At 39.1% G+C, this 24,806-nt stretch overlaps 1 protein-coding gene across 1 annotated transcript in view; it reads left to right on the forward strand.

Moving 5' to 3' along the window:
* SLC2A9 (solute carrier family 2 member 9) overlaps positions 1–23,692 on the forward strand; it is a gene marked incomplete at both ends in the record, with an annotated part of 94,766 nt that extends 71,074 nt beyond the window's left edge. The window contains 2 exons of the mRNA XM_080343609.1: positions 3,535–3,662; positions 23,435–23,692. Coding sequence (XP_080199735.1) covers positions 3,535–3,662; positions 23,435–23,692 — 386 coding nt within the window. The remainder of the gene's footprint in view (positions 1–3,534; positions 3,663–23,434) is intronic.
* Between the last annotated feature and the right edge of the window lie 1,114 nt (positions 23,693–24,806).

Raw genomic sequence — 24,806 nt, forward strand, 5'->3', positions numbered from 1 at the left:
ACCTTGCTGAAAAACTCCTACAGGAAATCCTAATATATATTTTTGGTTTTATGATCAGAGCTAAAATAATGCTGTTTCACTGAAAATTGCATGGAAAGCCTTCCAGGGGAAATGCTAATGCTAGGTTCATCCTCCATAAGAAAGAACATAAGTTAGCTTTTTTGTGAAATTTCACCCACACTCAAATACATATTAAAGTTGCAAAACCCATGACAAAAAGACTGTTTAAAAAAAATACAGTGGCTTGGTTGGATTGCCTCTGGCTGTGCTTTCCAAGTGTCTGTATTTCAACACAGGCCAGTATGGGCCCATGTAGCCCAGTGATTATGTAGAGAACCTTGCAGTGAGACTGACTCTGTAAGGAATGGCTGGTGAAGTGCTGTATTGTTGTCATGGCTCAACTATTGCAAAAGTAAAGTTCAAGATCCTGGGATTTTGTAAAGAGAGCAAGGCTGCATGCACAGACTGGGTAGTGGCACACTACAGTCTGGATCCAAACTGGCCTAGTCAAAGCACGCTACAGCTTCCTTCAGTCTCATGCACCCACATTTCTTTCTCACATAAACTAAATTCCAGGAGAAAAGGAGTCCTTGAACACCCCTCTGACACTTTGAAATGGCTGGGGATAGAGTCCTGGACTTTTCAGTTCAGCTGATCTCAGGTATCCTCACTGTTGACGTCTTAAGGCTTTGCATTTTTCCTTCAGGTTGCCCTAATCTCTTTTTGACTTCACGTAGTTGGGGAGTGTGTTCTTCACAGTGATGTGGCGCTCAGGAGGCATTTGCATCCCCTGCTCTGCATCCTAGTGAGATGTGTCTCTGCTCTTGCAGTCCTACAGTGATATATAGCAATGACCTACCTTCGTTCAGTTTCTCATGTTTCTAGACCTGGCCTTTCATGTAAATTGATTTTCAGGCTCCGTGGTTCCTCCATATAATTTGTCTTAAGTCATGCCTCTACAGAAATTACTTTCTCTGTTTTGTTGTGCTATGGAGATGCTTGTCTATGCCTCAAGAAAGTCTGGAGGTCTGTCTGTGCCACCTTTACCATTCCTCTAAAGAACATTTGAAAGAACTCAGAGCAGCTGCTAATGTCTTTTATTTTTTTCCAGACCTTGCAAAATGCTATTTTTACCATCACTAGATTAATTGATTAATTTTCAAATTACATTGAAGAGTTTTATGCAAGTGTGACTAATCATAAGTTTTAGTGATGATTAATATGTATGTAGAAAGTACATTTGAATTTCAAGGAACCTTTTTCCAAGATAGTGCCGATGCATTTTTATTTCTGTAACATTTATGCTTTCTGATACATTTCTGTCCTTTTGTACTTTTTTTGTCCTTTTTTGCCTCTGGCTTTTTTCTTCTTTGTACAATGTGTATTTTCCCAAATGGGTCTCGAACAGCATTTTTCATTATACTGACAAGAACAGCAACACCTCAGTAGATTGTCCTACAGCAAAGGCATGACAGAATAAATGATAATAAATAGATGATGTTACATGATTTCTGTGTTTCCAGTCCTTCAGTTCCTCTCTCCAAGTGGCAAGTGCCCTAGCAAACCACTGCCTTGCATGGCATTTGAGACCTAAAACATATGCTGACAGAACAGATGTGATTGTTGTTTTGCCTGCCATCTTAGGATTTGAACCCAAATCCCAAGTGTGTGATAACCACTAATCCACTAAGGATTGATAGACCATGTGTTGCTTCAATTTCAATAAATTATGCCAGTTCAGCTGCTTATTCTACATGTTCAAAGTGCCCTTTTGAGAGGTCACTTTTTTTTAGTCACAGAATTCAGATGCTACATATGAGTTGTAGATTAACACTAAACTAGGGCTTGGATGACCTGTTTCCTTATCTCAGTTTCCTATATATAAAGTAGAAGTAAATAAATGTATTTGCTCTGTGCTTTAGTGTGTGTATTTTACACTGGCAGTCTGTGGGACCGAAAGTTCAGTTGAAGCCTTTGCAGATAGGTTCTCCCAGAAAGTCACATCAGCTGATGACAGAGGGTGATGTCTGCTAACGTGTGTAGCCTTTGCTGCATCATGTTGCCTTTCTCTTTTGCATATATTCATCATCTCTGCATCTGAAAGCTCTGGAGTGAAGGAATATCAGATGCCATGTATCATCTGCATGTCCCATTAGGCATTTACAAGTTCCTATCTCATACTGCTCACAGGACAGCTTCTGGAGCTTGTGTTTAAGTGCAGTGCCATTGAGTACTAGGTGCTACATGACAATGCATTGCTATAAAGGACTTGGAGATTTTTTCACAACTGTCCAACAGTAAGGATAGTGCAAAAGATAAGCACATAGATCAAGGAAAAACATGCAAGGAGAAGATCCAGTGGATGGATAAACTTTTGGTGGGTTTTTTTTTTTTTTTTTTAATCTTAATGTATCTATATATATTGGAAGTTGGGATTGTTATAGAGGTTTTTGAGAGGGAGTGTGTCTATTAATGTGTTTTTGATTGTCTACAGTAACTTCTTAAAATGCTTAAAACAGAGAAGGGACTTACATAGTATGTGTGTACATGCATCTAACCTGCAAAGCTAAGTGATGAGGCAGATAATACTGGCAAGACATGAGGACCTAGAAGTAGAAATTGGTAGTACCACAATACTGAAAACCTGTCTGGTATTACTAGGTTTACTGTCATGCAGGCTATAGTGAAATAATTCTGCAAGTAGATGCATGTCTAATGTGCAACTTTAACTGAAGTATGTAGCCCATCAGCAAATGCAATCCATGTTCTATTCTATAAAAATAGAAATACTTCTATTGAAATATCCTATTGGAATGAAAGAAGCTGAAGATCATAAATTGAGACTTTCAGCTACTAGACAGCTCTTCCCCAAGGGTATTGTCAGGCCAGCAATATGCCAGTGCTGTACAAATAGTCCACTGTGTAAGTAGAAGGAAACACGAGTGACAAATGGGGTATTCAACTAAACTTGTTATTACAGAGGTCAGAGTCCTTGACTGGTGGGATTAATAGACCTTGCCAGAAGTGCCAAAAGTGCCAACAGTATATCTAGTAAGGAAATGTATTAAATAAGCATCAAAGAACAGTATGCTTGTAGATGTTTTGCCTTATTTATTGCTAAAATTAAGTGGATAATAATTATCCAAAACTGCTGTTTAATCTCTTTGGAGCCATCTTTCCAACTGTTAAGGTCTACAAGCATTTTAGTAGAAACAATCATTCTTGTGTTTAGTAAACGGCTTGTCACATGGTACTCAGGAAGCTGATGTGTGGATTCAGTGCTCTGTTACTTGCTTGCTGTCATGGGAAGAATGTACAACAGGAGATGCAGTGGTGTGAAAGAAGGAAGTGTCACAATTCTCTAAAGTAGGATTTTGACAAACCCCGTTTTACTGGCTCAGCAGCCCCTGTGAACACTTGAGCAGAGCACTGTGGTCACTGGGGGAGTCTGACATGAGTGTGTTCATCTCTGTAAGTGAAACAGCTGTTGGCAGAGGAAGTTTACTAAAACCATTGACTTGGACTCTGTTTCAGGTGGGATTCCATTTGTCCTCACCGGAGAGTTTTTCCAGCAGTCGCAGAGGCCGGCCGCATTCATGATAGCTGGGACAGTCAACTGGCTCTCCAACTTCGCAGTCGGACTGCTCTTCCCTTTCATTCAGGTACTCAGCAGCCTTGATATTTGATATACTATGACACAGCTGGTGTAGTGTAGCATATGATGTTTGAATAGTAATTTTCAGGTAATAATAAATGTCTTTTTATGGAGGCGGATGAAATCGGCATAGTGTTTCTGATACAGTTCAGTTGTGCTACCTGCACATCCTCCTTTGAATGTTGTGGAGAAAATTGTCCTGCAAAAGAAAAATTTTTGTAACCGTGCACGACCCTTTATGACAGATTGCCACAGAAGTTCTTTATCAAAGCAGTCCGATTGCTGTGTCAAGAGTTCACGATCACTGATTGTGATTTTCACTGTCTTTTTCTTCATCCTTTAGGCCACCCATCTTCTGGTTTACCCTAGGCTTTGAGAATCCTTTTTAGTCTCATTAAGGAATCTCCTCTCCATTTAAGCTCTCAGTATTTTTAAATCTCTTCTGTCGGGCTTTTATCTTCATTAGCTGGTTCCTTCTTGCCGTAGCCTAGTTGCTGCATGAATGAATTTGTTCCTGTCCCAGCTTCCCCAGGCTGGCATAAGCTTCACTTTTAGTTAACTGCTTTGTTTCTTTGGCTGGACTAGTTGCATGGAGGACAGAGGCCAGTCATCTAGACCTATCTGACAACTGATGTTTGTATTCTAACAGGATAACTTTATTTTCTGGGTTTTTTTAAATGAAAAAATAAAATTCAAGGTTGAACATAAAATGGTATTTTTCCCCTCTGATTCCTAAGGACACTTCATTATTGTTGATGTGTCATTGTCTGGAAAAGGAGGCTTCGAGCAGCTTCTCATTCAAAACTACACTGAGGGCATTTTCCAAACCATGAACCTCTCCCAATGACCATCCACAGACTCTGGAGCTCACAAGGGAGCTGATTCTCTGTCTCAGGAGCTGAAGGACAGGTGATCAGTCCCCTGACCAACCATGTCCAAACTCTTTAAAGAGCCATCCTGCTCCACAGATAACAGTTTAAGAGTGAAGCTTACAACAAGTCCTAGTTGATTTTTTTTTAAATGCACAGAGGAAAGTAATAGGGGCAGGAGAAGGGTACAGGGAGGAGCAAGCCCTCCAGGCTACTTGCGGGTCTGCACATTTAGGAGAGAGATTTTGGATTACCCTTTGAATCATCTCCGAGTAAGAGAGTTGAATAACGGGCAAGGAGGTGTTACTGCTGTTTGTACCTTCTTAAAACTGAAAATTATATGATATTTTATCTTATGCAATACTGTGTAACAGTGTTTGCAGATACTGTGAAATTATCTCACACCGTAAGACTATAATTCATTTTCATTTGACAAGTAAAACTGCTTTTACTGAGTAGTACTGTATAAGATTATCTGTATGAGTTTATGGGAGAACTTAGAAGTCTTACAAAGTCTGACCCTTGATCTAAGTTTGACACTTAATTTAAAATTCTTTGTAAAAGGGAAATTCTCCAGGTGTTTTAATTACCTGGATCACCTTCAAAAGTCAACATGAGTGTAAAGGCTGAGTTCCTACTAACATTGACTTCAATTAGACTGCTCAGAACTGTAAGTCTTAAGAGCTTGTTATAATGCTTGCTGAAATCAATGAGTGTTTTTCATCAGTTTCACAGCACAGAATAAGACTTGCCATCTTAGACATTTAAGGTGAGATTTTCAAAAGCAGCTGGAGACATAATTATTTTCTCACTGAGGTCATTAGAAAATCTACCAAACACAGCAGAGAAAGAATTAGTCAGTTCCCTTGTGTTTTTGAAAACCCGACCTTGGCCATCAGCGTCAGTGTGATCCAGTAGGCAGCTCATCCAGCCAAGTGGATGCTTCTGTGTGGTTTACCAGCGGTTTCTGCAGGCAGACAGGGACTGATTAAGCTTAAGCAGTGCTGGGGATCGCCTTCCATCCTGGCATGCCCCGTACTGGTGGCCCTGTCACCTCCTCCATGGCGGCCAGGCAGGTGGCAGTGAAAGAGGTCTCGCATCTAGGGGCGTATAATCAGAATACTTTAATTTGTCATGTTTTTAAACTATCCAGAGATGTTTAAGGAATAATCACGCTTCTCCAAAATTGCAGTTTTTACCTCCTGCATAAAACCAAGGAGTTACCTGAGCTCTGGCTGTCAGTCACATCTGAATTAATGCAACTCAGGGCTCTCCCTCTGTGTCCTCCTAATCCCACCTTGACAGATCACCTGGTGGGAATGGTTAAAAAAGGCCCTCAGTAAATTCAAATAAAAGGTAAACTACATGCTCTAACTTTTCCTATGCATACTAAAGCCTTTTGAGTGATTTAGTTTGCATCCATATAAAGTTTGCTGTAGCTTTGGGGAATTTATCATTTATGTCATAAAAATTTCCCATTGTGTGATTACAAAATTACCAGTTTAAACAGAGATAAATCATATTTCCAGCTTGCAAGGTTTTCAGTTTTCTCTTCTTTAAAAAGTAATATAGAAAAAAAAGCTTAGAGTTTACACCTAAAGATGAAAACAGTGTTACTCAGACTTCGATTTTTAAAGGTTTTTCACAAGATCAAACGATAGTGTCTCCTCATTCTCTGACTTTCATTTCTTTCCTATTTCTGTCAACCTTATTCTCAACATTCAGCTTGTGAGTCGCTTTACCAAAAGGCAATAGCCTCTTCTTAGCTCATTTTTGTAGTCTAAAGCAGGAAAAAAAATCTTTAATATGCCTTCACACAACAAAAACATAATCCTTTATGTGTATTTAAATACCGACCTGATTTTTTGAGAAACAACAGTTACTTTTTTGATTGTTGGGGTGCGCTTCTACGAAATTATCCCGAATGTTCAGGAAACAAATATGTTAACTTTAGAGTTACTCAAAAAATGAAGCCGTAGTTAGTTCTCCAAATGTCACCAATTAACTAGTTTGAATGCCTAGATTTTCTCCCCTCAACCATCTGTAGATACATATAATAGAATAAAACACTGGCTTGAGTCATACATTAAAATGTATGGACAAGGTTGAAAAGCTAGTACACAAATCAGTTTGTGACAAATGTAAAAACAATTAAACTGTAGCTACTCTTCCAGCCCTCTCCACTGTGTATTTGAGAAATTTGTTTGTGTGAAGGATCAGAACTGAGGTTAAAATGACAACTGATACTATATTGAATCCACAAGTACATTTGATATTTTGTGATTACTAGGAGGTATATGATAGGTGTCAAAAATGTGCATTTAAAAAAATCTTTTACTGCAAAAATAGAGCAATTGAAGAAGCATTACTGCATGGGTTCTTGGAACATACAGAGAAATTGTAGATCATCTGGTTTTAGGTCTGAAGGCATTTCAGGCTTGTGTTTAACATAGAGCTTGACCTTGTGAAATGTCAAACAAGTCACCTTGATAGACACTCAGCAAAATCTTTCCCATTGCTGTCACTGCAGAACAAAGGCATGAGGCTTTCCTGAAGAATGAGCTGTGAACAGGCAAAGACAGCTTTGGTCAGCCAGTAGACCAGAGACGCATGAAATGGTTCATAACGATATGGTGACCCCTCTTTTCAAAGCATTTTCAGTGCTCCTACAGGTGCTAGAACTGGCTCATAAGGCTCTGTTATTTAGATGCCAAATCTCCAAATTTTCATTCTTGCAAAATTACCTCCAGTGAATATTTGTAATATTAAAAAAGTTATTTGGCCACTTGGGGAAGAATACTTGAAGTTATTATATAAGAATGCTTGTGCAAGCTTGAAGGAATTAAAATGCTTTATCTGAAATAATTACAACTTACAATGCTTTTCGTTTTGCCTTTACCTTATATACTATCCTTTTATACTTCTAATGTGTTGTAATTGGATCTGAATCTCAAATTTTTGTGAGCTACCCAAAATAGGTGTTTAAAAAGGTTCAACATTTGTGTGAGCTGGTGAAAAACTTATTGAATATATTGTCATATCTAAATAAGTATGTTGTGTCCTTGTTCTTAGGGACTTATGCAAACACTTAATTCCAGCATTTGATTTAAAGGTGGCTTGCATTCACAGAACTATTGATATGCATTCATATGCCTTTGAAAGATCTGAATCTAAAATATCCTGTATTGATTATTCAATTAATGTCTGTTTTCCATTGTTTGTTATATTTTTCATTGGTTCGATATGTAGAGGTGAAAATAATACCATTTTTCCTTAGGCATGTCTAATTTTTTCACTTTACTAAAAGTTTTAGAAACCTTTTTTATAAAAAAATATATATATATATATATATGTAAATGACTAAGATTTTTTTTTAAAAGAAAAAGAAGAAAAGAAAAAAAAAGATATGCAGTTGTGCCATCTGTTCTTCCACACAAATGAAATTGCTGTACTAGACAGCACACTCTCTGGCCAAAATTCTTAAAGATAAATTCTTGTAACTTCTTAATCCAAATTAGTAAATCTATCTGATTTTCAGCTGTATCGCTGACATTTCAGCAGAAATGTTCTGGGGTCAGGATCTCACAGAAAGCATTTAATAGCTGGCTGGGTGAAGACCCAGCTCAGCTAAACCCCCTCAAACACCGAATCTTTCTCCCTTGTTTGCTCTTTTTGATAACTCAGTTGCTATAGATAATCCAGGGCAGCAGCAGGGCTTGTCTCGCCATCCTAATAAATAATATTGATTCTTGCTTCAGCCCTATATTGCATTTTTGATGTGCTCATAACAAATCAGTCTTTGAAAATATAACTCTTGAATATATGGAATGGTTTTAGAAAATGAAAAGGAGATTAAACTAAGTGTTCCATTGCTAGCAGTTCTCCTGATATCTCCAAATCGTTAAGAGATCCAAAATGAGCACTTCCATCATGGACATCTTGTGTACAGATCACCCCAACATTTAATCCTCATGTGGCCCATCAGCCGTGTCACAGTTGAGCTCCGCAGTGGGAGCATGAATTTGGTTTGAAGCTCCCTCATAGACAATTAGTTGTCTGTCTTCTTGACCGAGAGTCCTAGGCATTGTCCCTATTAAGAAAATTCATTTACTCATTTACTCATTGATGGAAATGGGCTTCTGGTTGCTTTATGATATCAACAGAGTATCTCAATGTGTGAATGTCACATGGCGAGCATAGAGGATTAGTCATCTTCTCCATGTGTTCATGGTATAGCTTCTGTTTCCTAGTGGTTTAGCTTATGAGAATATAAGACACAGATTCTCTCTATAGTTTATTTCTGAGTAAATTCTAGGCTAGCTGTAACACCTGGAGCAAATTGAGTGTCATAAAACAGACTGCAACTATTTAATCATACTTTAAGAGTTTATGCTCAGTATGGAAACCTGTGAGTACTTGGCTTTATTTTTTTGTGTGTGTGCAGAAAGCGTATTGAAAATGAGCTTCTCTGGTTATCCACAACAAATAAGTCCATCATTTATTCATATTATCCCTTGGGAATGGGGATGATATTTTATGTCTCAAATGAGCAGACATAACAAACCAACGAAGTTTTTGGAGTGGAAGCAATTGTGGCTGTAATTATAGAATCATTCCAGCTGGAAGGGACACCAGGGGGTCTCTGGTCCAGGCTCCTTCTCAGAGAAAATCAGCTTTGAAATCAGACCAAGTTTGGTAGGACCTTGTCCAGTTGTGTCTTAAAAATGACCAAGATTTGGTACTTCTATGTTAACTAGCTTATAAATTCAGAGGACTCAGGAATCAAAACTGATGGTAGCTAAAATGCAGCCAGAGTTTTGCCATTTCTGAGAATAATTTTAATCTCAGTTTTAAAAATTGAATATCATTCACTGTCAATCTTGAAATAAAACCCACTAAAAATTCTGGAATAGACATTGAGAGTTCCTGCTGCTCCTCAATGTATTTTTAGGGTAAATTATGACAAATGTTTCATTCTGTCTTAATAAATTGATGCTTTCTTGATGTGCCTATTCTCCCTTTGTGAAACTGTATTTGTAAAATCAGAAAGAGTCTGTGGGACAGAGGGTATCTGTTTATCTTGAGAGAAAAGGGAGATACAGATTTTTGTCTTTAGAAGAAAGACAGACTCAAAATAGGACCATTTTCAGTTCCTGTATCATGTGAATTTTGTGAACTTCGTGCACATGTGAGATAGAGTGTAAAATATTTGTGACAGTGAAGGAGAGAAGTTTGCCTTCCAGCTCTCTAACATTTCAGTACAACCAAGCAGTAACCCAATGGCTTTTCATGATACACAGATCTGCAGGTGTATGTGGGACATTTCTCACCTTACTCTTTACGGATCAGTGAAATTCCTGGTCTGCAGAAATCAATGTGAAGCAACCAGTTTCTTTAGTTTCTTCTTGAGAAAAATAATAATGCTCCTTTTTATAAGAACACAAGTGTCAATGACGCCACTGTTCTATCCTGTAGGAGTAAGCCATTGTGAAGGTCTTTTCATGCTGTGGGTAAAACTAGCACTGTCCCCAAATAGGCGGACACAAAGCCCACCTTCACCACAATGTACTATATGTGGAGATCCTTCTCATCCCTGGGGGTTTCCTCTTTAAATGCCTCTGTTCTAATGTCATGAACAGTGATATATAACTAAATCACAGCTCTGGACAACAAACCTGAGTATGTCTGATTTTCAGGTTAAATCCACTGACTAGAATTGATAGCACTGGCAGAATAATTAGTACTTAGTTCCATAATTTATTTTAGCCAATGGAACTTCTAGAGAGGAGAAGAAGAACATATATATTTTTAGATTTTTGTTGTTTTGGTAAGAGTGTAAGTTTTAGTGAGTAATTCCAGGTATTTTAATAAGTGTAACACATTCATCTGTGTGGTTAGACTGAAGCATTCTTTTCAATAATTACATTGTAGGTATTTTATAAACCCTCCATGTTGCTAAGAAGCTTAATACACGACATTAATTAGTCTTTGACTAGAATTCACAAAGAGATTTAAAAAAAGAAGCGAGCTTTTTACACAGGCAGCAAAAGCATACTTGTTTGTAGGCAGCATAAAGGAGAATTTTGAAGGTCTCTTTTTTGTGTTCTGTGTGCTTTCTTCCTAGCAATGTGTTTTTAATCTAGACTTGCACTTGGAGACCTTTTAAAATTAGACTAATTAAAGATGTGGTTATGTGGCTTCTGTTTTTCCCAAGGTAATCGATGATGTGGTTTTAAGTTTGCTGACTGTTGCTCCAACAGGTAGAGCCTGTCAGATATCAAATCTTAACATTATTTCCTGGAAAGTGACTCTACGCTATGAAAGTGTGAATGTTAGCATAGTAGACATAAGAATAAGTATATTTCAAGGTCAAAGTCAGGTAAGAGCATCTTCATCACTGTCAGTGGGAAGAGTGTTGTCTGGAAAATATGCAGAGCTATTTTCATGCACAGAGCTGCTTGATTAATAAATATGGGTACATTAGGGACAATATTAGTGCCTGTTGTTCCCTTTTTATATTTGCACTGAACAATCTCCAGCAGTTATGCTTTATCTCTCCCTACTTACTCACATCCCAAACCAGACTGGGGTTGCATTTGCACCTAAACCTGTTCTCTGAAGAGGGTCTTGAAATGTGAGACACTTGGATTTGCATCCCTGCTCATCTGGAAACAGCATGTTTTACTTCCAATAGGGCACTTGGAACCAGCTTCACAGGTAGTAGTGTTTACTGGTTCAGTAGCATGTCCTTAGGAATCCTATTAATGTAAACAAGGGCAGAGGTGCCAGATGCTGAGGTCATGCCTTAATCTGCAAGATCGAGCACAAATTGTTCAGTGGTAAGTAGACCACCACGTTCAAAAACTCAGGTGATTGCAGTAGTGGTGGGATGCTCCTTTTAGTTGTGGTTATACGGAAAGAGTAAAGCCCTTAAGAGATGGCAATATGTATTTTTTAAAAAGGGAATGCTCTTTTCTTGCTCTCTGCACCATGTCCAGCAGCCTGAATAGTGGCAGCAGTCAGAGGTTCCAGCGCCTCAGCTGCATGCGTCCTTGTCCCAGGTGGCTTTGCTGCCTCTCAGATATGAGCAGAGCCTTGCTTTTCAGGCTTCTGCAACCCTTATGAAGCATAATAAAAACTTTATATCAAATTCCGTTTGAATTAACTGATGCTTTTGTTGATTACTACGGTGAAGTTTGCATTTAATGAGATCCTGTACAAGATCCCCTGCACTAACTGAATATCGCAAAGGAGTTATTTCAGCCAACAGGTTTGTCAGGGAGATGCTTTGGTGCCCAACTTAGTTTAGACAGTTCCCAGGCATGCCAGACCCACTTGCACTTGCTTCTCTGTTCTCTATTTATCTTGGGTCCAGGCCTGTCGTGTTCAGTGATTTGACCAGTAATGAGGGTGATGAAGCAGAGAGAATGTGTGTTATATTTTCAGATAACTGCATCAAGAAGGAAACTAGGAAACCTTTTACTCATGAGAATAGTCTAACTGTGTAATGATGTGTGGAGAAGTCATAGCTTGTCCATTACTGGAGATCTATAGAAGACAGGCAGACGGATGTTTGTCAAGAGCTGAAACTGCCTTAGTAATGGGAATGGACTGGTTGGTATCTGTGTTCCTGGTTTTCTTGAGTTTATTGACATTTTGAAGCCTTCAGAGCAGGGAGTGTCTCATTAAGTGTACACACAGCATGTGGTGTTACTGCGATACATCAGAGCCACTGCAGGAAGGGCTGCTGCAGGCTGCGGTGGCAGGAGAATCCAAACTCAAAACCAAAAACTGTAAGACAACTGCGATTACTCCTCTCCTTGGAAGTGATGATGGCTTAATAGGAATACTGCAATGATGCTTTGGGCTAAATATTATTGACAAATGCAGAAAAATTAAGAAGAAATGTCAAAAATTGCAATGAACTTGGTGTGAAAGAAGACAAACCTAAAAATATTCCATCTGGTGAAAAGATTAGAGAAGAGAAAGGCTAACTGAACAACTGGGGAGGGAAAAGCGATCATTTGTTTTCTTCTGTTCAAAAGGATCAGAAAGTGTTAAACTTCTCTGACACATAAGAGAAAACCTTGTGAATTTCAGAACAACTTGGGCAAGAATCAAGCATCCATGGAAATCTGAGGAATTTGTAACCTGAAGGCCTTCAAGGTTATATTAGTCATCCTTCTGTAAGCTTATTACTATTTCATATATTCCTTCTTTTATGGATAATAAGAGGAAGCAGATCATTTTCCCTTTGGCGGTAGTGACTCATTACCAAAAAAAAAGAAGACTAGAAGAACCTATGTATTTTTGTCTAGTTTAAGGTACAAGGCATCAAATATAACTTAATTCTGCATTAGTGTTTTCTAATTGCACTAGAACGTGTCTCAATGTACAGTTCTCAGTTACCGCTGCAAGTTTCCAGTGCATTTCATACTTCTCAATAGGGTATTCAGTGATTAGTTCTAAATCGTATCTTGGAATTTAACTTCACCCTTCAGCCATCAGATACTTTATTTCTTGCAAGTTTTATTTATTTCATCTTCTGTTGAACAGAACAGACTGGGGGGGTTGATATGTTTTTAATTGTTGGCTGAAGAGTTCATGTTAATGTATTTCAAGCAGTGGAGTTTCTGGAAGTCGCTCACAAACCATAAGGAGTTCATTATCCCACAGGCCATTTATTCCAGTCCTTGATTAAACTAAGAACTTCTTAAACAGAAGAATAATGGATGGCTAAATAACATATAAAGCAAATATACTTGCTTGTCCATAAGCCTTCTGCTTTCTCGTTCTCACTGGCACATGAATAAACAGAAACTATTTCCACAGTACTTATATGAGCAAAGCCCAAATCTTGTAACTGTGTAAGTACACAAATGGATACAAACACACCCTTGTTAATGTAGCCAGACTCAAAATTGTTACTTGCCGATATTGTTTGGCATCACCTCCCTTGATTTTCTGTTTTATGTTGCTGGAAACAAAATCTGAGGCTTTGCCTGACTTTGCTGGAGCTTGCTGTTCAAAAATCTGTTATAAAGAGTGAGTGATAGCTGGTAGAAGTTGGTATGCTGGAGTGTGGAGAACAGGGACACTTGCTAAATCAGAAATTAGTGTCTATGTATATGTGGAAATAGGTGCAACAAGCTGAAGCAAGCAGAGGGGACAACAAACTTAGAGGAGAAGAAAAGCACAATCTAAAAGGCTTGAAAACCTTTGGTGCAATAGAATAGGCGTGTGTTAAGCTGTTACTCTTCAGTAACAGCAAGTTTGCAGGGACAGGTTTCTGTAATCTGATGGTGTAGCAGGACCTTAAATTAGGTGTTATCTAGAAAAAATGTACTGTTTATTTTTTGTAATGCATTCTCTAAATACAAAAAATTACTAAGCATTAATAACTAGCAATTAATTTTGTGGCATTATTTTCATTACATGCTGATGCATTCTTATTTCATATTTCCCTTTATTCCACTAGGTTGTTACAAGGCACTTACGGACTATGTAGTAAATTAGTATTATACTGCAGGACAATGTACCAGATTTCTCCAGAAGTTTTCTGTCACAATAATTTCTTTTTCTAGAAGATTGCAGAGTATTTTTTTGGTGTCAAAGTCACAGTATATGTTCAGTGCGTATTAAATAAATGCTTGAATTACTCTGCATTTTATTGAAATTGGAATCTTGGCATGGATATACTAAACTACGTTGTAGAATAATGCGCTTTCCTTTCCCAGTAGCAAACTGGAAGCAGATATAACCCAGGAAGGACATGAGGAAATTAGTCATTTTTTCCCGTCATGAATATTCTCAAGGATTCATCCCTGGTTCTGTGAACATCTCCTGCATTACCCTTGTCTGCTGCTCACCCCATTGCCCCTCGTGCATCCCGCCTCTCCCTGGGTTATGGTGATGGCAGCTGAGCTTGTGTTTGCTTCTGGTTTGTACCCTTCTCTGCTACCTCCTGTGCCATCCTCATCCAACTGGCCTTCAGTCTGGTGAGGGTACTTTTGCAGGGGAGACCTCTGCCTGGCTGCTCCATTTCAGCAACCAAAACTGACTGCCCAGAGCCCTCCTTCTTCAGAGACCAGCTGCATCTTTACTGCTCCTCTGGTTCCCTCTCTATCCCATCAGTAATTTTCCAGAACAAGTAATGTTTGGTCTCTCCTCCTAATACGAATGTTTCCAATAACCAGGGATCGCAAAGAATACCCGGTTATGATTACAGGTTCACTAAGTGGAAAGCTCAGTTTATTCCCGGCTGGGGTTTGGCTTTTACCTTTGGCAATATGGGAAAGAGAAAGTTTTGAAATCATTAGAAGTGTTGGGGAAATGATTGATGGAGGTCTTCAGATCTCTCCGCATGACTGTACTACAAAATGATGTAGCTCCCTATCGAAATGACAGAGGACTGACTTGCTTCTATGGTTTGCTAGGAAAAAGAAAGGACTTAAATGAGGTTCATTTAGAAATGAGAGGAACCTCTTTTTCATCTTGCCAGTCCTACATATAGTCTCTAAGGGCTGCAGGGATATTTCCCATCTTTTACTTCTGCCACAGGAAAAACTTTTCTTATCCCAAAATGGGATACAAAGACATCATTCTCTCACAGCATTTTTGCAGCAAGGCTGAGGCAAAGATATTAATAAACTGCAAGATGTTTTGCAGCTCTCTGGCAGAGCAATAACATGGAATATCTCATTTTTGCAAGGGCTAATAAATGTCCCTGTGCAGTCTGAATGTTTTGTCCAGTTATAAAAAAAATGATTGATTTTACGAAGTCTTAATACTTAAATCTATTCCTCCATCATCTATTTTTTTTCATTGTTACCCTGTAATTGGAAATTGGAGCATGTTGATAAAGCAGAGACGTATATTGTGCTATAAGTTCCAGAAATGAACACTCAGACCTTAGTGAGGAGTTGTGTAAAAAATGTAAGTTATTGATAGGTACCAGATAGGTACCTGGCTCTTCAGACTGGGGAACCTGGTGACTCACAGAAATGACCTCTGGCAATGGAAAATTATGTGCTTTTCACAATCAATGAACAAGTCACTAGATTTGGGGCAGGCTTCAATAATACCTGAGAAATTGATGGAAGGTTTTGGGGCTGTGCTGTCGCACCCTCTCAATGTCCCTTCCATAACAGTGTGTGTTTTCAGAGGAAGGTTCAGCCAACAGTGTGAGAGTGCATTATGAGCCATAGCAGACATTAGGAAAACCTTTAATAACTAAAAAACACATTTAATATCTTTGTTCTCAGAAAATTAAAACCATTAACAGTGTAAGAGCATGAACAAAGCAGGTTGTGAAGGAGATTGTATCGTAAATAGAAAATGTATGATAAAAGATATTACTTCTAAATATTTATTATGAAGAGCTGCCTACATTCTCTGTGATTGTGGCTGGGAAACACCTTTTCAGTGAATAGAACCTTGGTGTTGAGTGTTGATGTTTGCCTAACCTTTCTGCCTAAGGGCAATAAAATGAGGACACAGCTGTGGATGCTCAGCTCATTGCAGCCCATCATAGCTTGTGCCCAGTTTCTGAGCTGATGGGTGAAGGTCTAATTCTCACTGATGCTGAGAGGCAGAGGCAAATGCTGAGATGACAGGAAAGGAGAACAAATAGCTGCGTGGACATTGTGTCCCCCAAATAGTGAGTGTTTTTAGTAGCTGGCTTTTGAAGTGAGGAACTCAAAGGCGGCACTCTTTTGAATTTTCATGTGTCTTCTTCATATAAGTGTTTTACTTACATTAGGGTAGAAGGCATCTGAAAGAAGTAAAGTACAAATTGTTACTAGCTAGAAATTGGGTAAACTTGGGTTTTCTTTTATTTTTAGAGTAAAATGTCTTGAAAAATAGCCTGCTTGGATCTGTGATCCAAATGGAGATCAGTAGCACATGGGATATAGGTGCTACAAGGCCTGTAGTCTTAGTTCAGGTTGCTTACTAGTATGGTGCAAAGACCTAGATGTGTGTTTATTTTCTCTCTTTCAGAAACTAATTTATTTCTGCCTGTGAAGTAATATGTTTGAGCCATTATACTTGTTACTGGAGGTTCTCCTGCATTTCTGCCCTGTTCCTTGTTTTTACACTCGAGATTTTCCGTCTCATGCATCAGGATTCATTTACCAAACAAGATTGTCTTTCGTTTTTCCTTTTTTTTTTTCCTTACAGTGTAATAATGCCCCTTGGCTTTTTCTATTATGCAGTACAAAAATTTCAATAGCAGAGATGTGCACAGAAGCCTATACGTAGATTCCCTCAGCCAAGCTATTTTAAGCTGTTGCAAACACATCTGATACTTAAGGTAACTACAATGCACCTATATTAAGGGAAATGGCTGAAGTTCCCCTTAAAGATGAGAAAATGAAATGTAGGCTATCAGAAGGTTAGATACAAAAAAAATGCTCTCAGTTAGAAGCAACCCACTTCAAGTTTGGAATACAAGGATCTGTTAACTTTTTTTATGAGGAGTTAGTGAATGTGTGAGGATTGAGGTTGAAATTGCCGTTCATGTCTGAAAATATCTCTATTTTCTACTTAAAGAAATATGTTTCATACATTATATTTTAGTGCTCTGTCCTTCTTCATTGTCCTGCACATTCAGTAGAACCTTAAATTATGTCTGAAACTGAAGAAGGACAAGGGGTAAAGGACACAAACTCTTTCATCCATTTGTTTCAGTGGGTTATATTAATTTGAAGCAAAGTAACTAAAGTCAAATGTCTACATGAAAAACTGTTTTGCTGTCGGTCCTTTTAGTAAGACATCTAACCATTATCATTTGACCTCGTTACTTCAAAATCCAGTTTGACCTCCATCTCACAACTCTAATCTTTATGGCAACTTCCAAATCCAAGCACCCCATTGCCAGTGCCGAAGGGGCTGTGACATTGCAAGTTGAGAATTCACAGTCACATTCCGTCATTTTCTGGGAAGAGATAAAAGTTCTTTTTAAAAAATAGTAATTTGTTAAGCTTGTTAAATCAGTTTCAGAATTTGTTCATTTGCTCATTTATTTTTGCTGTATCTACCCTAGAATGTCTATTTTCCTGGTTTCAGTATCACAGTTCTGCTTAGAATTTAACCTTGCTACAGAATGGGTTAAGTCAGTAAACAGCCATAAATAAATAGCACATGATGATGTTTTACTCAAATACTTTTATATTTTTCCAGACTTCAGTGTTCACAGCATGTAAGCTATTAGCAGGAAGACTGTTCTCAGCTGGCAGACTTTGGAAGTGGCAAATTGTTAATTTTTTTATTAATCAAACCCAGAGATCTGATCATTTCAGTTCCAGGAGTTTTATTTGTTTCAGTTTACCTTTTAGCCTGAAAAAAATGAGCTATTTTGCTCATTAATTCTGAGAAATTTAAGTCTGTTCATAATGGTAAAAATTAAATATTCTTTAACATCTTATTTAAAGGTAGATGGAGTAAATGCTTGTACATTCTTATGAATATAGCAGCCCTACACAAGCTGGGAATGTGTTTGTTAGCCTCTATGCTGCAGAAAATATGTCCGGGCTGCACATAGTTATTCATACACCTCACTTATGCAGTTACATCTCATCATCAAAGTCAGGTTTGATTGCTTGCCACACCTGGGATCTGATTTGGGGGAACTGCCTGAATCCTTCAACTTTGATTTTTTATTTTTTGTGATAACGGTGTGTGTGGCTTAGGTGATTCATTTCCTGGTTCTCTTTTTTCTTTAACAAATAAAGAGCCTTGATCAGCTGCAGAAAAATGAAGAGAACATAAAAATGAGTAATTCAAGAATCAGTTGGCAGGACATTTTCAGAAATGCTGTGTTTTAAATAGCCCCCTTAGAAAGCTGGTATGAAAATAGAATGTGATGAGTTCAAAAGTTTATACTTCTAAATGTCTTCTACAGCAATAGCTCTTACTAGCCTTGAAAAGTCCAGTGTGAATCCTGCTTTGGAGAGGCTTTATTAGCCTGCTGACTAACTAGGAATAGGTTCTAGGTATCACAGAATCACAAAATGTCAGGGATTGGAAGGGACCTCAAAGATCATTCAGTCCAATCCCCCTGCCGAAGCAGGAACACCCAGATGAGGTTACACAGGAACATGTCCAGGCGGGTCTTGAATGTCTCCAGAGAAGGAGACTCCACAACCCCCCTGGGCAGCCTGTTCCAGTGTCTGTCACCCTCACTGAGAAGTTTCTTCTCAAGTTTAAATGGAACCTCTTGTGTTCCAGTTTGAACCCATTACCCTTTGTCCTACCACTGTTTGTCACCAAGAAGAACCTGGCTCCATCCTCATGACAGTCACCCTTTATATATTTGTAAACATAAATAAGATCACCCCTCAGTCTCCTCTTCTCCAAACTAAAGAGCCCCAGCTCGCTCAGCCTTTCCTCATAAGGGAGATGCTCCACTCCCTTGATCGTCTTTGTTGCCCTGCACTGGACTCTCTCCAGCAGTTCCCTGTCCTTCTGGAACTGAGCGGCCCAGCTGGACACAATATCCAAGGTGCTTTCCTTGGGAGACTGCATCAAAGTGTGTATCTGACCTAGACTCTGAATTAATATTTAGGAGCCTATTAAGAGACAGAGGAAACCACCTGAAACTTTGGGCAACTTTGAAACTTGGATGTGCAGGCAGGAGAGCGCACAGAAGAAAAGTTAGGGGAAGTGCTTTGTTCTGTCTTCATTCTAACCTTTTGGTTTCTAACATTGTATGTAAAAGCCTGGCTTCAAGTATTGCTGAAGAAAAGCGTTCCTAGCTCTGGCAAGCCTGTCTAGTGTTAGAGGAGAAGAAGCACCTTGGTGCAGGTGGCAGCTTGTTCTGAACCCAAACAATACATGGAGACGATCTGAAGAGACTTGCCTGAGTGGATGTGGCAGGGCGGTATGGATGTGGAGCAGGGGTATGGATGTGGCAGGGCAGTATGGATGTGGCAGGGGGATATGGATATGGCAGGAGTATATGGATGGGGCTGGGTCGATGCCTCCTGCATGGCCAGAGTTGCTGCTGCTGCTATGAGCTGAGTGTGAGGAAGTAACCCATCCTTACATGGGAGAGATGAGAAGTAACAGAAACTGCATGCTTTCCTTGCATTTATTCTGTATTTAGTTAGAATTTCAATTCAGAATTGGCTTGCTTTTTCTTCTTCCCTCACCTTTCCTTTCCTCTTTTAACTCCTCCAGCTGTTTGGATATGGTATTTTTTATTGAGTCAAACTATTCTTCAGGTGGATACAAGTATTCAGTTTTTGAACGCTGAGGCTTGTATCCCATGTATTTAGTGAAATAATGTCACAAAGTATAGAAAAATGTTTACCTTTTCAAATTTTATCATGTATGTTGTCATTATTCTTATATCATTGAGGATGCACGTGTAAGTAAAAGATCTTGAGACCATGTCCGTTGGACTAAATACACAGAGTTGCAGATTTTCTATATTTTGCCACCAAAGATTTAAATTAAGTTCCTCCTTAGTTTTTTACTCCCACCACAGCCCAAGATAAGCAAAACTCTGGTAATTTTAGTTCTAGAGTGGCAACTGCACAGTCTCTATAGATGTCTTGCTTCTAGCAAGTTGGAAAGAGTAAAACAACAGAGAGACTATGGATTTGAAGATGTCAGGGAGTAAATGAGCGATAACAGGATTCATGGGCATAATATAAATAATACATAATATAGTATAAATGAAAGAAAGTATAATAATTTCATGGAACAAAGAAACAGATCCATTTTCCTGTCAGATCTGTCTGTCAATCCCTTTTCTGTAGCAGTCATCATTCTGTAAGTCAGCACGTTATCCTACCTTCTGAATCCCTTGATGGGCTCATCAGATATGCTGTGGTCAATCTGTTAATTGTTCCACCCCTCACATCTTCCCTCTGAAACCAGGCAGTTCAGAATACATCAGAAAATGATAAAAATGAATTAAAAATCTCTGCTGAACTGTATCTCACCCGTGTCCCACTAAAGGTTTCTATTGAGTTAGGATTTGGGATTTAACATTTTTCTTCTGCTTTATCCCATACTACTGTCCTAAATCCTTTATCCATGTGTGGTGGAGGTAGAAGGTTTCATGCTTGTAGCAAGTAAATCAATTCACACATGACGTTCTTCCACGCCAAAACCAGGTTTGGGTGATATGAGTTGGGCTCTGAATGAGTTACAAAAGACTTATGGATATGAGTGTTTGTTTTTCCTGTGTATGTGAAATAATAACCAGCTTTGAAGAAATATTATGACTGAAGAGTAGCTGCTGAGGAAAGGGCATTTTGTGATCGCCCTGCAGCATTGCTGTAGGGGAATTAGGGCCCTGTTGTGCCAGTCCTGCTGAACACAAGGAATGCGAAGTCTTGATCTCTTCCCACAGACCTAATTTGTAAGATTTATAACAAAATTTAATTTTTAGCTTATTCTCTGTGGAACTTCAGTTGGAGTTCCTTGGGGGCCACCTCTAAAGGGATCTGCAGAAATTAAGGAGAGCAAGTTTATTACCAACAAATGTAAATATATTAAGTAAAATAATTGCAAATAAAATATGCACTCATGAGAGTGTTCAGTTTAATGACACAAGGTTTAAGGAGACGATCAAAGAAGATAATAAGCACTAATTTAGGTCATGGACAACAAAGAAATGAGCAGGAATGAGAAAGGTGGGACAAAGTTGTGGCTGCACCATGAGACACAGGTAACTTGAGGCATTTGATTGCCAGGCTTATTCCTACTAGGCATTGATGGTTTATTTTCATCACAGAGAAGATTTAGTTAAATGAAGATTTTGAAAAGGGGAAAAAATTATTCCAGATTGGAGCTTTACCATTCAGCTGAAAAAAAATTCAAACGTAGAAGATCCAGATTGAAAATTTGAATTCTTAACATGACAGGATGATTTATGAAGTACCGTGAAGTTATTTTTCCCTTCTACTAAATCCATTTGCTTCTGCCTCTGTTTAAGCTTGAAAGTCATATCTGTTTCCCTGCCGGAATATTTTTCCCCCTCATCACTTGTGCTTTTTGGTTGTGATTGTCAGGTTGCTCAGGAGTTCATGTTTCTGGGATTTATTAAAGAAAAAAAAAAAGAACTGATGATCTCAAGAGTCCATAGTCAGTATTTCAGAGGATGCACTTTCTGGCTTTTCCTGTTAGAGACAGGAGTTGAAGGGCTGAACTAGGTAATGAATTATGCACGGAAAACATTGTGACTAGGCAGGCTGGCAACCAGACATGGTATTAAAAAACAGCTGCAGAAAAGAGGTTTTTTCCTTTTTTATTTTTCCTCTTGTTCCACGCATGAGTTTATGTTCTTCTTCTGTGACATATATGATGTATCCTGAGCAAGTGAAACAAAAATAATCCTAGGAATTGTGTACACCCTGCGACCCCAAAGAAGGGAGCTTAGCAGCCTGTAGTGTCAGACTGTTATAACCAACAATGATGGGAGGGTCTTAGAAAAATGTGGAAAGTCATGGTTACACAATTGTCTAGTCCTGTCTTAATTGTTTCAGATACATAAATTTAGTGGCAATTGTAATGTATATATACAGAAAGCCACATCTGCTGCTTTTGTCCTGAGTGATTTTTTTCCCTGGGGTAACCTCTGCATATAGCAACACCTGGGATGATGTGCAGGAGGTCTGGTTCTCCTCATATTTGCTGCTCATGACCTCACATAAGGCACCACAGCAAGATTGCCTTATTTTTGAAGCTGGAGATGCCACTTTTGGGTTAATTTAGCTTCAATTAGTGTCTATATTTTTGCAGCAAAGCAAAATCCAAAACATTCAACTATGGCCTGTACTTCATTTTCAGTCAACACTAGCCTCTAGCATGTAAGCAGTCTACTTTATGGATTCTTTTCCTGCTGTAAGCTCCCATAACCTTAGAAATGATATGTCTGCCATTTGGTTTTTTTTTTTCCTTGTTTACTTTGCAAATCTCAAGGCTTGCATCTATCATGATGCAGATCCCCCTGGCTATGGCAGGTTTCCCATGTGTTGTGTACAGATGCACAGCACTGCAAAAGCGTGCGTCGTGTTTTGTAACAAAGATGATTAAGATGATGTACAAAGATGATTAAGGGAGTGGAGCACCTCCCTTATGAAGAAAGGCTGAGGGAGCTGGGGCTCTTTAGTTTGGAGAAGAGGAGACTGAGGGGTGACCTTATTAATGTTTATAAATACATAAAGGGTGAGTGTCATGAGGATGGAGCCAGGCTCTTCTCGGTGGCAAACAATGATATGACAAGGGGTAATGGGATCAAGCTGGAACGCAAGAGGTTCCACTTAAATTTGAGAAAAAATTTCTTCTCAGTAAGGGTGACAGACACTGGAACAGGCTGCCCAGGGGGGTTGTGGAGTCTCCTTCTCTGGAGACATTCAAAGCCCACCTGGACATGTTCCTGTGCAACCTCACCTAGGCGTTCCTGCTCCAGCAGGGGGATTGGACTAGATGATCTTTTGAGGTCCCTTCCAATCCCAAACATACTGTGATACTGTGTGCCTAGAAATTAGGAGGCAGCGTACAGAACGACCCAGAGAAACATCTGCCTCATCTCCAGAAATACCGTGGCTACGCAGGGCTCGGTGGAGCCGTGCAGGTAGCAGGAGCCGCCTGCTCCTCACACCCACGATGCCTGGACTCAGCCTGGTGCCTCCCAGCATCGCCCGGACTGCAGATCTGCGCGTCTCTGCCAGTAACCTGCTCTTCCATCGGAGGACCACAGGCAGTGTTCAAAGAACTAAAGATTCATGCATTTTTATGAACTTCTAAGCAATGTGGGCCAGTACTTTACTGTACTTAGTTAAAAAATGTTCCATTTCTTTCAAACCATTTTTTCTTTCAAATCATTCCTGATGTTACTTTCCTTCTGACTTTTGTCCCTTTTATAATGACCTTCTCCCTTGTTTTCTATTTGCAGGGTGGTTTACAGACCTACTGCTTCCTAGTGTTTGCTGTCATCTGCTTTGCAGGAGCTACCTACCTGTTTTTTGTCCTGCCTGAAACAAAAAATAAGACATTTAATGAGATCAGCCAGGCATTTGCCAAAAGGAATAAAGTATCTTTAAAGATGCAAGAAATGAACCACTACCCAGGGGAGAGGAGGTCGAGTGCAGAACAAGAATCAAACTTCACTTCTTCAGTGGACAACGGGGAAACCAAAAAAGGGATTGTGTAAATGCAGGATGCTCTTCTGAGGGATGGGGAAACACATGCTCTTTTCATTTGGTATGTTTATAGCAATGCGCAAGTTGTATTTTTTATGTGACAGCATGAACTGCCTCCCCCTGAAATATGTTTTAAGTGAGTACAGGTGAATTTGTTAGCAGCTGGGGTGATGGTTGAGGAAATGAGTAGCAGCAGCTGATTAAATTAATAAGAGCCAGAATTTTCTTCAGCACCTGTGAAATAGGTGCGAGGAAGAAGAAGAGGTGGTGGCAGGGAAAAGGAAGAGATCCTGGTCTGTTAAGAATTGATGTAGGTAAGCCTGAAATTATACCGGCTCATGACTCTCCACATTTCCCAATGTATCATTCCAGTTGCATGTGAGAATTGAGGACTTGAAAGGAGACCTATCACACTCCCCTGGCCTCCCGTTCATTTTCCTGCTATTTTGACTTTCAGTTGCTTTGTCTGAACATCTCCCACCTTCCCACAAATGGGGATCTCTGGGTCCTGATGGGTTTCCCCGTCTCTCTTGCAAATCCTGACCAACTAGTAATAGAGTTGCCTCTCGTTTCTGGGTTTGCAGGCAGTGCATTTTTGTGGATATAAATTTTTTGTTTAATTTTATTTTTTAAAAAAATAGCTATAGAAGCTTTAATAAGAAGAGGAAACTAAACGTCATGGTGAAGTGAAAGAATTCTGATGGTATGTGCAGGATGTAGCATTAAAAAAAAAAATCAAGCACCGAATTTCCCAAGGGTTGGGAGTTTGGAGGTTTTGGTGTTTTGTTTTTTTCTTGTCAAGCTCCTTTGAAAACAAGTCTTAGGAGTCAAAATTTCCTTGAGAGCCAGTAAATGCCATTTCTTAATGCTTGGCTCTCTCCAAAGGAATTTGGGTGCCTACTTCTAATTTAAACACTAATTTTCATTTGGGCATTAGATTCTGAAGCTCCAGACCTAGGTCACATTAGTAAGTTTCTAAGCTATTTAATGCTTTGTAGAACTGTCTTCAGAGTCCACTTATTTTTGTGATGGCAAGACTCAGCAGGCTGTCAGGGGTTAGATGATCCATTCCCTTCCATTTGGGATTTTTTTTTAAATATCATCTTTCTAGTTTGTAATTTTGAT

The sequence above is a fragment of the Nesoenas mayeri genome, assembly GCF_963082525.1.
Source record: "Nesoenas mayeri genome assembly, chromosome: 4".
NCBI classification, from domain to species: Eukaryota; Metazoa; Chordata; class Aves; order Columbiformes; family Columbidae; genus Nesoenas; species Nesoenas mayeri.